The sequence below is a fragment of the Pteropus medius genome, unplaced genomic scaffold (genome assembly GCF_902729225.1).
Source record: "Pteropus medius unplaced genomic scaffold, Ma_sr-lr_union100, whole genome shotgun sequence".
NCBI lineage: Eukaryota > Metazoa > Chordata > Mammalia > Chiroptera > Pteropodidae > Pteropus > Pteropus medius.
Genome location: NW_024346062.1, coordinates 14,710,366 through 14,726,802, shown reverse-complemented (window position 1 = coordinate 14,726,802; position 16,437 = coordinate 14,710,366). Strand labels below are relative to the sequence as shown.

At 35.7% G+C, this 16,437-nt stretch overlaps 1 protein-coding gene across 2 annotated transcripts in view; it reads right to left on the bottom strand.

The window, feature by feature from the left end:
* The window catches only part of LNPEP (leucyl and cystinyl aminopeptidase), an 87,517-nt gene that overhangs the window by 30,270 nt on the left and 40,810 nt on the right, over nt 1–16,437 (bottom strand). For both annotated transcript variants that reach the window (XR_005655490.1, XM_039875166.1), the window contains exons 5-8: nt 10,256–10,376; nt 9,452–9,606; nt 7,361–7,474; nt 5,782–5,916 (exon numbers count right to left, since the gene is read on the bottom strand). Coding sequence is in view for 1 of the 2 variants with exons in the window: in XM_039875166.1 (XP_039731100.1) it covers nt 5,782–5,916; nt 7,361–7,474; nt 9,452–9,606; nt 10,256–10,376 (525 nt within the window). In the remaining variant the exon portion in view is untranslated. The remainder of the gene's footprint in view (nt 1–5,781; nt 5,917–7,360; nt 7,475–9,451; nt 9,607–10,255; nt 10,377–16,437) is intronic.

Sequence of the window (16,437 nt, the reverse complement as noted above, 5' to 3'; positions counted from 1 at the left end):
GACAATAATACAATACAATAGGTTTATAGAATTGAGAACTATAATTCAAAATATAATCACTATAAGCATATATTTTCATATACAGAACCTAGTTATAACACACTGTTATTTAGTCTAGTATAACCAGATGTGGACTATGTTTAAATTGTGTTAAAAATTATTTTAGGGAATTTGAAAAAAAATTAATGGAGTAGATTCTCAAGTTAACTAATTCTACTATGAGCTATTTTGTGTGGTCTATCAGTTACTCACTGTTTCAGTGTTAGTGTGAAAAAGCTAAGTGTTTGTTAATACGTTTTTAATAGAAAAACGTGCCAACTTTTGTGTGGCATCCAGGCTCCTGTCCTCAATGTTTAAAGTGCCAGGTGAATTCATGGGCACACTGTTGTAGACAATAAACCAGCAGAGTTCTCAAAAGTCTCTCTGCTGGGGAGTACATTAATTTCCAATTTTAGTATATCATGTTGCTGAAGTAACTAAGATCTCTCTTTTTTTCCTGCAGAGTTGCTTAAAATATGTTTAGAACTAATGTATAAGGCAATAGCACATACTAATAATTCAGAATCAGGCATGAAACTATATGCCTGATTCTGAATTAGGCATATATTCACTGATGCACATGGCATCATTTCCAATCTTGAGAAAGAACCACCTCTTCTATAAAGTCTTCTGTGATTCAAGACAGAAATTATATTTCTCCATCATCAAAAGCAATATATCACTTCCTGAATCTGCTATAGATATACATTTATTTCCTTTTCCAGACTATATGCTAGTTAAGGGAAAAATTGAAAAACTCAACTCCGATGACTAAAAGAATGCCTCTAGTCCACAGTAAGGATTCAAATGCTTTTTGAATGAATTTCACTTCTGATAAAAATGCAGCAATGTTAAGTCATTGAGATTATCATATATACATAACTAAATTTAATATCTATTACTCTCTTATTTCTATAAGACACTTTACAGTGTTACTTGTTCTATAAATTTAAGTACTCATTCTTTTCCCAACAGTTGCCCTTCTCTCCAGCATCACCAACTTCCTCTGTCTACTGTAACATTCCCATTAACAAACAAAAACTATGTAACGGTCTTCATTTTAAACAAATAAGAGATGCCCTTCCTTTCTTTAATCCTATGACTCCTCCAGTTGTCACCCTATTTCTTGTTCCCCTTTGTAGTAAACTCCTCAAAAGAGTTTTCTGCATTTGCCATCTCCATTTGCTCTCTTTCCATTTTTTCTTCAGCCATCTTCCAACCATCCTTCTATTCGAAATGCTTTTATCAAGGTTACTTCAAAGTGAACTTCGTGGTGTCAAACCAATATAAATTCTTAGACTCATCTAATCAGTCTACTAGTAAGTAGCATTTAGGCTAATTGATCAGACACTCCTCCTTGAAAGTCTTTTTGCATTTGGCCTTGAGACACCACTCTTGATTCTCCCCCTATCCATTGGCCATCCCTCTTAGTCTCCTTTGCTAGATCTTTTTCATCTTCCCAAGGACTAAACTTTGACGTTCCCTGGCATTTAATATTCAGACCTCTTTTCTTCACTCTAAATTTTCTTCCCAGTTGATCTCCTCAACTCCAGGGGTTTTAAATGACTCCCAAATTATTATATTTAACCATACTTCCTCTCTGAATTCCAGACTCATATCCAACTGTGTAACCGTACAAATATTCACTTCTTTAAAAGGACTTTTTCTCTTCTCCTTCTCCTTGATTCCAACTGGTTCTGTATGCACCTGCTTCTTTTCTTTCCTTATCCTTCCACATACTGCTGCATGACCACTCCTTTACTCATTAAGCTCTCAAGTCAGCATCAAAAAGTCTTAGGAACAAAGCCTCAGATCTGTTGACCACAGAGATTTGGTCAAACTAAAGATAATATCTTGACCTCAGTTGTGTTTCAGCCCAGACCCACGGAGGAGGAACAACCCTACTGGTATTCCCTCGAAAACAGACAGAATGGCGCCTGACTGACACAGGACCTGATGCAGTGATCAACTTCCTCCTACTCCAATCAATAGAATCTATGACCCAACTCCCTTAGCTACCATGACTAATGATTTTTCCTCTATATAACCTATCCCCTAGAGGCCACTGGGGAACCAGGTCTTAAGAGCACTTGCGCACCTGTGTATCTCGACTGGTGCCATTTCCTTATATAAACTTCTGCTTTCTTTGCTGCTAACTCCTGTCCATGTCTTCTTTGGCTCTGATGTGTGCAGGCAAAACAAACTCCTTGAGTTTAGTAACAACTACTTGCTTGGTATCTCCATTTGTGCATCTTAAACTCACTCAAAAAGTGAACTTTTTGTTCTCTTCTTTCCCCAAATCTGCTCCTCCAATAGTGTTCTCCATTGCATCAAATAACAATTCCATTTTTCTATTTGTCTGGGCAAAAATCTTGAAGTCATCCTTGACTCCTCTCTTACATTCCACAAATAATCCATTAGCAAAGTCTACTGGATTGACCTGTACAATATAGTCCAAAACTACTCACAGATCATCACTGAGACTACTATCACTCTAGTCCATGTCAACATCATCTTACCACTGCTCTATTACAATAACCTCCTAACTAGTTATCTTGACTCCATGTGATATTAAAGGCTCAGTGATGATCTTCTAAAAAAAAAGTCATACTATAGTACTTCCTTACCCAAATGGCGTTTCCTTTCACTTACCATAAAATCAAGGTCCTTACCATTTCCTATTAGACCAAACAAAATGATCTGGCCTTCTATAATCCCTATGACTTCGCTGACTACTTTCTCTTTCGTTTATTCCGCTCCAGACACATTGGTTCCTTGCTGGTGCTTGAACATGCCAAGCAATCTCTTATCTCAAGCTGTGTGAGGGTCACCAAGACAAGTCCCAGGTTTGTTGATGTGTTAGGAGGACTCACAGAATTTAGTATGTAGTAATACTCACCACTATAATTTACTCCTGTGTAATGATACAACGCTAAATCAGCTAATGGAAAAGGTGCATGGGAGACCAGATAAAAGCGTCCAAGAGTCCTTTCCAGTAGAGTCAGACAGGATACACTTAATTCTCCTAGCAATAAGTTGTGACAACACATATGAAATGTTGTCTACCAGGAAACTTTGTTAGAGACTCGGTGCCCAGTATTTATATTAGGGGCTAGTCATAGAGGTATCCCCTGCCTGGCATGTACCAAAATTCCAGACTTCCACAAGAAAAACAGATATTTAGCATAAGCCATGTTGTTTGTACAAACAATTGAGGCACAGTGAGTCACTTTTATCAGGAAATGATGGAAACTCCCAAAATGCAAGTTCTCAGAAACCAGCCAAGAGCCAGCCTTGCAGTCCTAGGTCTACTACATGAACTAGTTTCTACACAAAAGTCTTACACATTGGCTATTTCCTCTGCCTGGAACATTCTTTCCCCAGAAATCCATGTTTCATTCCCTCCTATCCTCCAGATGGTATCAAATATCACCTATCAGTGGTCTTCCCACCATCTTACATAAAACATGTCACTCTCATTTCTCTTACCATGCTTTATTTTCATATTAGCACTTACCACCTAACACAGTATCTACTTTTTTATTCACTCATTTGTACAGTGTCTGCCTCTGTCTCTGACACCTGAAATGGAAGCCCCATGGTAGAAGCAACATAGTCCCCTTTGTTCCATGATGTATCCCCAGCACCTAGGACAATGCCAGGCACATGACTGGTACTTGTAAGATTGCTAAATGAACGAATGCTCACATGACAACCTGCATCAGAATTAGGTTTAAAGATTATGAAGACCAAACTGAATATGTCTGTCAAACATTTTCCCTACTGGCACTTACTTCTTCTTGCACATAATATTAGTAAATTATCCAGTGTCCTACTTTTCTCAATTATGTGGGATATTTGCCAGATTCTCAATTCTGAAATAAGCAGTCACCATATTAACAGGGGTTATGTATGCTGTGAAGACCACATGATCAGAAGACACTGAATTCTGGGTTTAGAGGGTGGGAGTTGGAGGAAGACAGAGCTCTGTAACAACGAATCCTGAAATAACTGTTCTATATGATTCTCCTAGTTTTAAAACCACAAATTTTAAAACCACAAGTTTTAAAATTTTCTTAATTGACAGGTCCAGTATGGCCTTTACAAATCCCAGCAGGAGTGGCTCCATAGTGTAGTAGTTAGCACATCTGCTTTACACGAGTAAGGTCGTGGGTTCGCACCCGAGGTGGAGCCATGAACCATACACCGGGTGCTCCAGGCCCCAAGTGAGCCAGGCCCCCTGGGTGTGCCAGGCCCCGGGTGCATGCAGTGAGCATGTGAGAGTAGATGCCCGGCCTTCAGAGATCCAGTTCTTAAGGGGAGACGGCAACATCCGTAGGTGAGGGGTGGAAATGGGGGGAGGGGGAATTAAAGAGGGGGGGAAATCCCAGCAGTAGCTCTAATTGGAACATATTTAATATTGCTCATTAAACTCCTGATTTCCTTATTGGTTAACAGTATTACCATTCTCCCTGCTAGTCAGGCTTGATCTTAAAAATCATTTCTCCTCCTTCTTTACCTGCCTTTAAGTACTTCCCTCTACCCAGTGTTTTTTACACCCATCACTTTCCTTCCACTCTCACTACCACTCCTAATTTCAAACTCCTACCATTTTATGCTTGGACTTCAGCAGCAATTTGCTAACTTCACTTAAATCCATTTTATAAACTGAAACAAATGGTAACTTTAATTAAGTCATTCCTCTGTTTGAAAATCTTCTAAAGCTTCCTGTTGCTTACTAATGGCATTCAAGACCTTCCACAATTGGGCCCTAACCTACCTTTCTCATCTTTCCCCTACTCCACATGCACTTCCCCTGCAATCAAACATTACTGACTAAACAAAAATTCCTAGCCCATTAGTATTCCATCCCTCTTCCCATCTATTTTTCCCATTTCTTAACCTATATTCTTCTTGTTTATTTCAATTTCCATTTTCCTCCAAAAAGTTGCTCTTCATAATCTCAGGTGAAAATACTCTGTACCATTTATTTAACACATATTATTTCTTATTTAGCACACATTATTTCTTATTAATTATTTCTTATTATTTCTTATTCACAAGTACCCACCACCTAAACTTTGAATTTCTTGATGATATGGACTGTATCTCACATGTTTTGTGTATTTTCTTCTCTAAGACAGGAATTCAATTTACTAACCAATTAATGTGACAGCCAGAGTAAGGAGGCAATGAGGGCATAAAACTCACCACTCTCCCCCAACACAAACGTGAATGGCACTGATATCTCTATTCTTCTGACGTATGGCGATCGTGAAATCAGGTGTCAATTTTTCTGTTTTTTGCTCCACTACCAAGCCTGAAGTGTGTGTTTCTGATCCTACAATCTAACCTTCGCTTCTTAAAACCTTTTTGCTTACTCGTTTCGGCAATTCTTGGAATATGCCTCAATCTTGAATAACACAGCCAAGGGCTTGCTTAGAACCCTCTCTGGACATATTCTACCTGCAGATCTAAAGAGTGAACCAACTTTAAAAGATACATTGCTATAAGGTCTGGTTAACTGCCCAGAATACTGGTCAGAGAACTTAAACGAGAGACAGAGAAAGAATAACTCAGAAAAAGTTAAGAACAAGACTGAAACAGAGGCAAACATGTTAAACAGGATATCTGAAAATAATACTCATTTTATCTTTAAAGTAATCAAAATCATGCAACTTGCTCACATATGAAATTAATTTTAGACCTATTCTGAGTACTTTTTTTTGTACATAGCAATACCTTAAAATAGGAAAGAGAATCAAACATTTCTTCAATCTGTTCTGAAGATTGAACAGATGATGATGATATTGGATGAGACGAATTCAAGGAATCTTTCTTCATGGTTTTAAGTCGAGCATCTAAGAAATCTTCATACTAACAAAAAATGAAACAGATTAGGAAATCATGAACAGTATCCAAGGCAAAGGCAAATATAGTAATTATTTATATGAATTAGACTATTTACTGCTTAAAGTCATTATGAAAAAATAACCAGCTTCACTAAACTTCAGAACATAAGTTTTTGAAGGTATAGGAAGAGTGTGATATTCATGCATGTTCCTTACATTTAAAAATAAAATTATAACATCCTGGACACATGAAAAACACTGGTTCCTAAACAATGGCATAAGAATAAGTTAAGAATCCATTACTAAAGCAACCAAATGTCAAATCCTGATATTTGAGATGAATAATCTAAAAAGGCTAGTAGATATTTTTAAAATAAAATCTGAAATTAAAAAATAAAAACTGGACATTAAGCTGATTTCTTACATATAGTTCAGTTTTTCTATTAATATACATTTCCCTTAATTGAAGTTCATTTGAAATAAAATATAACTCTTAGAAAGAATTCTTGAGAGCTCAGCAGATGAGCTCCCCTAGAATATATATTAGAAGCTTCTAAACATTCTGGGCACCACCAAGTGGTGAAACTGTATAACTCACTGCTTAATTAAATAGCATACACCGATTTAAAATACCTGTTTAGTCTTCTAGCTAAAAATGAGTTCTACCACTTGAAATTTTTGAACAAGCCCTACACAAAAATTTCGAATTGAAAGCTCTAAGAGTATTCTTGTTTTGAAGCAGTCTTGGATCATATATCCAGGTAGTTTAACAAAAAGTCTCAGAATTTTAGGGTTGAAAGGGATCTTTATATTTTCCCATCTATTGCTTGAATTATTTGGCAATATCAGTTATATCATGGCCTAGTGTATCCAAATATATCTAAGGATAGGAAACATCTCCAGAGAGTCTAGTAATATAATGACATTATCATACCCTCTACAACAGAATAGTGTTCCAAGTCTTTGAAAAGAGACAAAATATGGTTTGTACCTAAAAAGGGCAAATTATTTGTCTGTATCAACCTATCACTATGTATCACTGTTATAAGCATGATCACAGTGATAATAGAGACAACATTGCAACAAAATATCTTGATTTTTTTCTCTTTATGCACAGGATAAAAAGTTTTGTTTTGCAAAAAAAGGCTTTTTGACTTTAAATTCCTCCAAGCAGAAGGGCCACATTTATTAAAAATAAAATGCAGCAAATCAATGTAAAACGTTCATCTTAACAAAATGTAAAATAGTTCCACATACTTTCAGCTTTCAATGGAATATGTCAGTAAATAAAAGCGTAATTTTCATTGTCAAATCTCACAAGATACAGACATCAGCAACAGGGGTCAATTTTATTGTATCTTTCTAGAAATATTTTTATTACTTCAAATTCATAGAAAATACATGGCTAATATAATTTGACTATTTTTCCCCCTGGCACTCATAGTAGGCCTAACAAACATGATACTTACACTGGAGAGCTCTTCAAATATTTTTTCCAAAGAGAAGTATTCCATGAAAGTAGCAAAACCTTCATTTAGCCACAGATCATTCCACCACTGCATTGTTACCAGATTACCAAACCACTGTAGGAAAAAACAAACTACTAACCAACACAATATTTACATTCACGAGAATTTTCTAATAATTGAATTGTTAGATTAATTACCTAAAACTAGATTGCAATTACTTAAAATACAGCTATTATAGTTAAAACCATATTCAAATTAAAGACTTACAAAAGCTGTATATACTTTCAAAGTAAAATAAAAATTTTAACATTTCACCTTAACTGAATGGGAAAAAAGCAAGACAGACAATTAGCATATTTATCAATTTAGCATGTTATATTATATACTAGGTACGAAAAATACCCTAGTTTTTAGACATCTCATTAAAAATGAAATTTAGATGATGAATTCTTCTACCTTCTAATATCAAATTAGTAAGATTATTTTCCATTGTATCTACGACCATCCATGACAATTAAATAAACTTCTGAGAGTTTTTCCTACAATCAGAGAGCCCATACTTCATGTTTCTCTTCAGTTACCCAAGTTGAAGACGGTATTTACATGATTCAAGACAGAATTCAAACAACATTCCTTAAGAAAGTTGGCATGCATATAAATAAATGAAATCAGGAGGATCTTAAATGTGTTCTTCTATGAGATAGTAAGAAGGAGAAAATGATAAGAGACTGTCCTAAAAAATGTATCTAAAAAACCCCTGAAGTAAGGAGAGGTAACAGAGTATTAAATTTAGTCAGTGTGGCCTAGGGCTTGTCTCAAACCAGCAGCAAAACAATAAAGTTACAAAACACTGAAATTACAAGAGCATATTTTTCAAAGATATTTTAAAACTTATTTCAGATGAAGATGATTTATAAATCCTAAAGAAGAAGCGACAGAGAAATACTCCCCAAGTAGTGATGGGCGGCTCCAGAAATAACGGACCTAGAGGATATTCCCAACATCAGGGGTCCCCAACCCCCAGGCCTCGGACTGGTACTGTCCGTGGCCTGTTAGAAACCTGGCCGCACAGCAGGAGGTGAGTGGCAGGTGAGTCAGCGAAGCTTCATCTGTATTTGCAGCTGCTCCCCAGTGCTAGCATCTCCATCTCAGATCATCAGGCATTAGATTCTTATAGGAGCACTGGTCCCTAGTGCCAAAAAGTTTAGAAACTGCTGTGCCTACATGCCTTGTCTACATGCCTAACACTATAACAATAACAGTAAATAAGTATGTGTTTCATGTGCCAGCATGTCATGAAGTCTTCACAAGGGATATAGAGTCTTTCAGATTGAGTTTCAGATAGGGAGTAAACTGCCCAGAGCATATCCTACTCTTCTTCCATGTCCTCCCACCTTCACAAAAACCTCAAACCATGCCCAACACTGAAAAGCATCTCATCAAGGGCACAGGAGAGACAAGGTGCTGTGGAAGACACGTACCTATATAATTTTCTTTCTTTTTTTTCCATGTCATACAAAGAGTACTTCTCTCTCTCAAATTAATAATAATAATAAAAATCCAGTTCTAGCAGGAGAGGAAAAAATAATTTAATCCTGACAATTACAGTCCAAGAGTTGTGAGAATACAATTTAGGAAAAAGATTTTTTCACCACAAAGTTATACTGAGCAGCTGTCATTTGTCAGAGGCAAAACAGCTTTGTATTATTGGGGGGGAAAGAGAGATTGAGAACTTGATGAGACAGTGTGGTTCTTCAGGGCCCAGTGCTGCCACTCATTCGCAGTGTGACTTTGAGCAGCAAGTCATTTACTTAAGCTGAATCATTTCCACATCTGTAAATGGGATTATCACCTACCTTAAAGCAGTTATAAAAAGTGAGATAACAGATGTGAAGATGCTTTATAAACTGTAAAGTTCTATACAAACATTAGATAGCATTTTCATTTGAAAATTGTGTTAAAATGCATCATTTTATTATGAAAGAAGGAAATAATACAAAGGTGACTTATTATTAGCATCTAAATCTATTCTAATGACCTAGGATATGAAAAAGACCACAGTTAAGAGATAATAGTCTTGGCTTATAATACCTGATGGGCCAGCTCATGAGCAATGATTTTAGTAACCAGTTTTCTGTCCGCCACCGAAGAAGTATTATTGTCATACAGGAGTGTCTCTTCTCGGAAGGTGAGCAAACCCCAATTTTCCATTGCTCCTGCTTCAAAGTCAGGAATAGCCACCAAATCTGGACATAACAGGAAAAAAGTGATCGACTTTTCCTCATCTAAGGCACACTCTGGTTAAATAAAAATATTTCACCTATTATTTTATCACTGTGGATCGGGAGACAGTGAGTTCGTTTTATACTAAGGAAAGGAGCCCTCCTCACTCTAGTCCTGCATGCACCTCACCGACCCATCGGCTGAGGAAGATCTGACCGAACCCCTGGAGCGTCACTGTTCCTCTGCCCCTTGCCCAAAGGAAGAGACACCTAACTCCTTCACAGTGTGCAGGGCCAACTCTCTCCTATCCAGGGCCAGCTCCATGTTGAACAATACTTGCTTTCCTAAGCTTCCATTGCTCAGTTTTCACTATTTGAGTCAGGAATTTCTTAGAAAGTTAGAATTAGTCAAAAGTCCAGACTAACCCTATGCCAGTTCTCACTTACATGGCACATTTGTAACTGCCCCATAAACTTCTAAGTGTTTTAAGCTCCATGTTCAGATACATTCATAAAATCGAAATAATCTTAACAAATACAGTTTTAAAACATTAACAGTGTTTCTCGGTTTTCTTTTATAATAACTCTGGCAAGAGTTCTTTCTAAAAAACATTTGCAAAATGAATCTAGATTACGATGGTAACAAAAATCAGAGGCACTGTTTGATTCTTACCCAATTTCTTAAGGGGGTATTGAATTTCAAAGTAGTTTTGATAAAACTCAAGAAGCTTCACAGTTGTTTCCAAAGCATGGTGAACTTGATCAATCTTTTCTGGTACAGCATATATAGAAACCTAAAAGAAAACATTATGCATGATGTAAGGACCGGTATAATTCAAATGTCATGATATTCAGGTGAACAGTGTCAAGATTAGCATGTGTCAGAACTGTGCAGAGTTGTGAGAATTTTCAAGACAGAAACTCTTGCTTATAGTTCTTTTAGCTCCTGCAGAGTTTAGCAAGTCACTTCCATACATAAACAGTGTTTAAAAAACTTGAGAATTCCTTTTTTTTTTAAAGTTAACATGACCTCCAAAATAAACTATTTTGGGTCACTCTATAGCAATTTATAAGCATTTGCCTATTTAATTTTATAATACTCTTTTCTTCCTCTCCATTACCTACAGTTGCCCCTCCTTGCATCTGAGCTATGAAGATTGTGAATTACTTGAAGGACAAAACTAGATTTTCATTCTTTTAAGATCCATCACAGTGCCTGGTATCGAGCAGGCACTCAACAGAGAAAAATCACAACTTAAGAGGGAGTTAGTTCTAAAGTAAATGCATTAGGCAGAAATTGCACATGGGTGGAAATCACCCTGAAAACCCTACTAGATTCCAATACATTCCCTTTCAATAAGTCTGACACAGCTAGTTTTTCTTCCAGCCTTGGGACAGTTTACTTTTTCCCAGTTGTTGGCTTGCTTTTATGAACCATACTGTATAAAAAATGATCATACTCAGTGAGTGACACACTGTAACTATAACTAAATTCAACTTAAGGAGATGGTAATTAATGTCTCCACTGCCCATTCACTCTAGTACACATGCTTGCTTGGGACGAAGGCAGATGCAATCACCCACATTATTTAAATTGTTATTCTTTTCTCTTTTGCTAACTGCATAAGTTAAACATTTATGATGTGACTAACCATAAATGTCTTATTTGATAAGTATCAAAAGGCAAAATTTATGCAATTATGTTAAAAGCAATGGATTTTAAAAAAACAATATTTATTATTTATTGTTTTTTAATTGATTGAAAAATAAGCCCTCTATAGTCACCTGGAAAATAGAATGTGGACAAGACATAGCAGAAAATAAAAACCTCAAAATAATGATTTCAACAGGTGGGGTACGGGGACTTATTGAATAATTCATCATTTGGACAAAACATTTTGGTGTACTCTAACTTTAAATTAATTTTAGTCTCCCATTAAAGGGCTGAAAGACTGTTAACAATTTCTAAGAGACCAAATATATGTCAGCCATAATTGCCTTTAGGTGGGGCTTTAGTCTACAGAACATATGCATTAATCATGGAAACATGGGGGAAACATGGCATAAAAGTTTTTAGTAAATAAAGAACAAAATTAAATGTATATGCTCTGTAGTTAAGAGTGCCGGGTTCAAATCTCAGCTAGCTGTGTAATCTGGAGCAGATTAGTTAAACTCAGTCTCTTTATAAAATGATGATAAAAGTAGCTCCTACCCTCACATGGCTGCTGTGAGGATTAAATGAACTTAGAATAGTGGGGTTCAATAAATGGTAGTTATTATCATTACTACCAACAAGAGTCCCATCAGAAGTAGGCAAAATGTGTGAATAGAGCATTTGTAGCAACAGTTAGTAGAAGAATGAAGTATCTAGAACCAGAGTCAGTCAATTAAAAATATGTTGCATTCTTAAGTAACTATGGAAGAAATGTAATCTCCCACATCACGTGGCCGCATGTACTGGACCAGCCCAACATTCTACCATATGCAGCCCTTGGTACATGGCTGTGACCACAGCTTACTGAATTCAGCCACCACCTGCCAAGGGAACCACAAGCTCATCCTGCTGACATGCACTTCCTGTACCCTTCTCCCTCTGAAATTAGTGTTAGCACTAAAATAATAATAATAAAAAACCTGACATACTCCTTTTAAATCTCTAACTGCCATTATAAATGACTGTACCAAGATCACTTGGAATTTGAGATGCCATTATTATATCTGCCTGTTCTTTCCAGACATACATATTTTATGTTATAGCTGATGCAATCATCCTGAAAATGCTATCCCAATAGAAACACCACCTATATTCTCCAGATTCTCCCTCAAACATCCTTCTGCCAGGCATACCATTTGGCCACTCCCATCGCTGTGTGTGAAAGCACCTTTCCTCAGAAGCAAAAAGAAAGAAAAGAAGTTCACATGAAACTGAAATCTGACCGAAGATCCACTTAGTCCCATTTCTGGAATACAATAATTAGGGAAAAAAGGTACTGTGGTATTTTCTCTTTCCTCTACTTCTTTTTCCTTAAAAGAACATGTGCTATGAGTCGTCACTAGAGATAAATCGCCTGGTTGTTATAACTATTATTGAGCTTGTTTAAAGAGCAACAGAAGCAATAAGAAATAAACGAAGAGAGCAATCTAATTTAACAAAGAAAGTCTTGACTGACTTTTTGCTCTTGGTAAGAGCACTCTAAACACTGCTCTTAGCTGGCACCCACGCCTTGAGACTTAAAATTTTTCTTGCAAGATCTCTTGCTAAGACCTTTGGAAGATTTCTAAAAGATACAACAAAAGAGTCCTGGTCAACTCTCAGAGCAAAGCGTTCTTTAAGATTCAGGAGTAACAGATTTGTTAGCTTTAACTTAATGTGTTCCTTAATTTAATAAGAGCAAAAACTAGATAAAACAAAAGTAAAAACAGAACTAAATCAGATCTCCCTCTCAAAGGATAATAATATAGTCTGCTCTTCAAAAACACCAGCTTTCCTAAACAGACAGCTGAACACACAAAAAAGCAGGAAGTCTTTAAAAAAAAAAAAAAAAAAAAAAAAAGATAAAAAAAAGAAAAAGAAATCCACCAGTATCAAGTCTATCCAAAAGAACTGATGGGACTTTAAGAGAACAATATAAACTATGCACAATGTCCCTGGCTGGTGGAAAGAGAGTTGAGGCAGAAATGTTGTTAGTAGAAATTTGGAAATAAGCCATGTTCCTGACTGAATATGAATAAATTAAAATTATAAAGACATGGATTATTCTGTTGAAGGTTCTGTTTGAATGTTAAAAAGACATAGTGTCCACATGTGACTAAACACCAATGGATTCTGATTCTACCTATGGTAAAAAAAAAAAAAAATCAGGTAATGACAAAAACAAAACGAAACAAAAACCTCGAGACAACAGATAAAAGCAGTGCATTTCAAAATCAGCTTAGAATTTTCTAAGTCTGATATTACTAAAGGCAGAGAGAGGTTAAAGGAATACTGAAGAATGGCCAGAAATAACAAATGTTCCTCTTTCTTCAGGCCTTTGACAACTTAGTAGTCTTTACCACTGAACATGACAAGTTTAACAATCACTAGTCAACTGTGACATCTGAAGTTGTTTGGTAAGAAAGACAATAGTAAGTAAAGCCCTACTGCCTTATCCCTGAATCTTGTGAAATAGGCCTAATGTCAAATATTACAAAATAGAACCCATCCTAGAGATTACCACATTTTAACATGACAAAAATCCTTGATAGATTCCAAGTCTGAATTTCTGGTCACCATACCTACATAAGTTATTTATATCATTTGGTATAAGACACATCATATTGTGGTGAATAGTACAATTCTCACTATCATTTACTGGTTATATAACCTTGGGTCAACTACTTAACTTCTCTGAGACACTGTTTATTGATCAACAATATTGGGCTAATACCTCCCCCTTATTTGGTTTATAAAATGAAAAGATGTTTATAAATGAGTGCCTAAGACCGGTGCCAGCACAGAGTATAACTCTGTGTATGGTAGGATCATCCATATTTCCTACTGAAAAAAGGTAAAATTAATAAAATAATTGTTTATTTGTATAACATTAACTTTTTCAAAACATATTTACTACTAGGTAGCATTAAAAATGATAAAGATTTTTATATTTACAGACATACAAGGCAGTTTATGATATATTTGCATATGGAAAAGAGTGTACTCTCTGTGTGTGTATATTACTATCTGATCATTTTACAGGAATTTAAAAAATTTAATCTTTGAGACGGCAGGCCAATATAGGCAATATAGTACTAGAGTTGTAGAAGGTGAGTTTAGGGAGGATTACAAAGGAGTCTGCCCAACGACATATAGCTAATAAGCTACAGAGGAAGGACCTGAACCTTTCCTCTTGAGGTAGACTCCAGATTCCATGAGTAACCGTGTTGCTTCCTAATACACATAAATAACAAGTAAAAAAAGTCACCTGAAATTTCTCTCTCTCAATTATCTATCTATCTATCTATCTATCTATCTATCTATCTATCTATCTACCTACCTACCTACCTACCTATCAGAATGAGGTATAATATCTGAGTAATGGATAATTCCACTTGCCTACATGGAAGAATCCACACTAGGGCAATTGGAAATATAATCTAATTTATAAGAAGGCCTTGAATATCACAATGATGTATTTGAATGTAATCCTCCAGGCAGTAAGAAGCCAACATAAAAGCTGAAAGAAAAACAGTGGGATGGAGTATGGGACAGAGGGAGGGAGAAAGGGAGAGAAGGGAGAGGGAAGGAGAGCGAGATGCAGGGACCGAGGGAAAAGAAAAAGCCAAGTCTGTACACATTTTGGGATACAGTAAAAAGTGCTGGGGGTTTTATATCAAAGACTGTGATAAGAATTACAACAGAAATGTAACTAAAGTGCTATGAAAGATCAGAGGGATGATTAACCCCAGCTGTGGAAAAAATGAAACACTTCAAGGAAAGAGAGGTCTTCGCTGGCATGGGAGAAGCAAACCTAACTTTCTAGATGAGCTTTTTAGATTTCATCAAGGCTGCAACATCTAAATCAAGGGCTAAATTTGTGGTGCAATGCTTAAAGAGAAATTAATTCTTTTTTTTTTTTTTCAGATTTAAATCAATCTTAATAACCTTTTGAAAAGTTTCTGAAAAATTTTTTGGTTTAGACTTGACAAAATCTCTTTCGATCCAAAAGTGAGTAAATCATATTGAATATATTCAATATGTAGTCTATGCTTACCCTTGATCACTTACTTTACTTCTTGAATAGTTCATCCTTTACATTGGGCATAAAGGCATACAGTATTATTGCCAATATACAGCCAGACAGTCATTATCTCTGTCCCTATTTCTAAGAGTTATGGGGTAGACATGATAATCTTTTTAACAGAAGTATATATTTTTTTAATTAGCACAATAATGATACAAATATATTGTGATTAAAATAAAGCTCTTTAGAAAGAAAACCTAAATCCAATTGCATGTGTTCAAAGGGTAAACAATATATTTAAAAAAGAATTCCATCATATTTCTATCATAAAGAATAATCAGTATTAGCTTTAAAAGACCGTTTTCTTCTATACTGTCAGTATGTGAAAATATTAGCTTCATTAGGTCTCTACTATAAAAGTAAAGCATAAAATCTATCAAAAATCATTTACAGACAGGTACTAATGACAAAAAAAAAAGCAGAGGAGCCTAATTAGACCAAATAATCAATTTTGAAAAATGACAGATATTCCAGACCCTTAAACAATCTTGCTCATTACTCTAAAATGAAAAAACTCAATCAGGACTTCCTTTTTAAAAAAAGGAAGATTCGACTAAGTTTTACAACCTGGAGTTTTTCTTTTAAGTATGTTTTTACGCTATTTTTTAAGTCTGCACAAGGTTCTAGATTTAATGCTGCCCAATAAAATTTTCTGTATTGGTGGAAATATTTAGTATTGGTGCTACCCAGTATGGTAGCCACTAAGTCACAAGAACACTAAAAAATGTGGCTACTGAAATTAAGGAAGTAAATTTTAAATTTAAGTTTTTTTCAACTTTAATGATGTAATATATAACGTGTGAGTTTAAGGTGTACAACATGTTGAACCTCGGAAGCATTAGTTAATGCCTCCATTACCTCATATAATTACCTTTTCCTTCTTATGGTGAGAATAGTTAAGATTTATTCCCTTAACTTTCACATTGTATGATAAATAGTGTTATTAACAACTATCATCATGCTGTACTTTAGGTCCCCAGAATGTGTCCATCTTATAACTGGAAGTCTGTGCCCTTTGACCAACATCTCCCCATGTCCCCTAGCCCTCAGCTCCTCTCAACCACCATTCTACTCT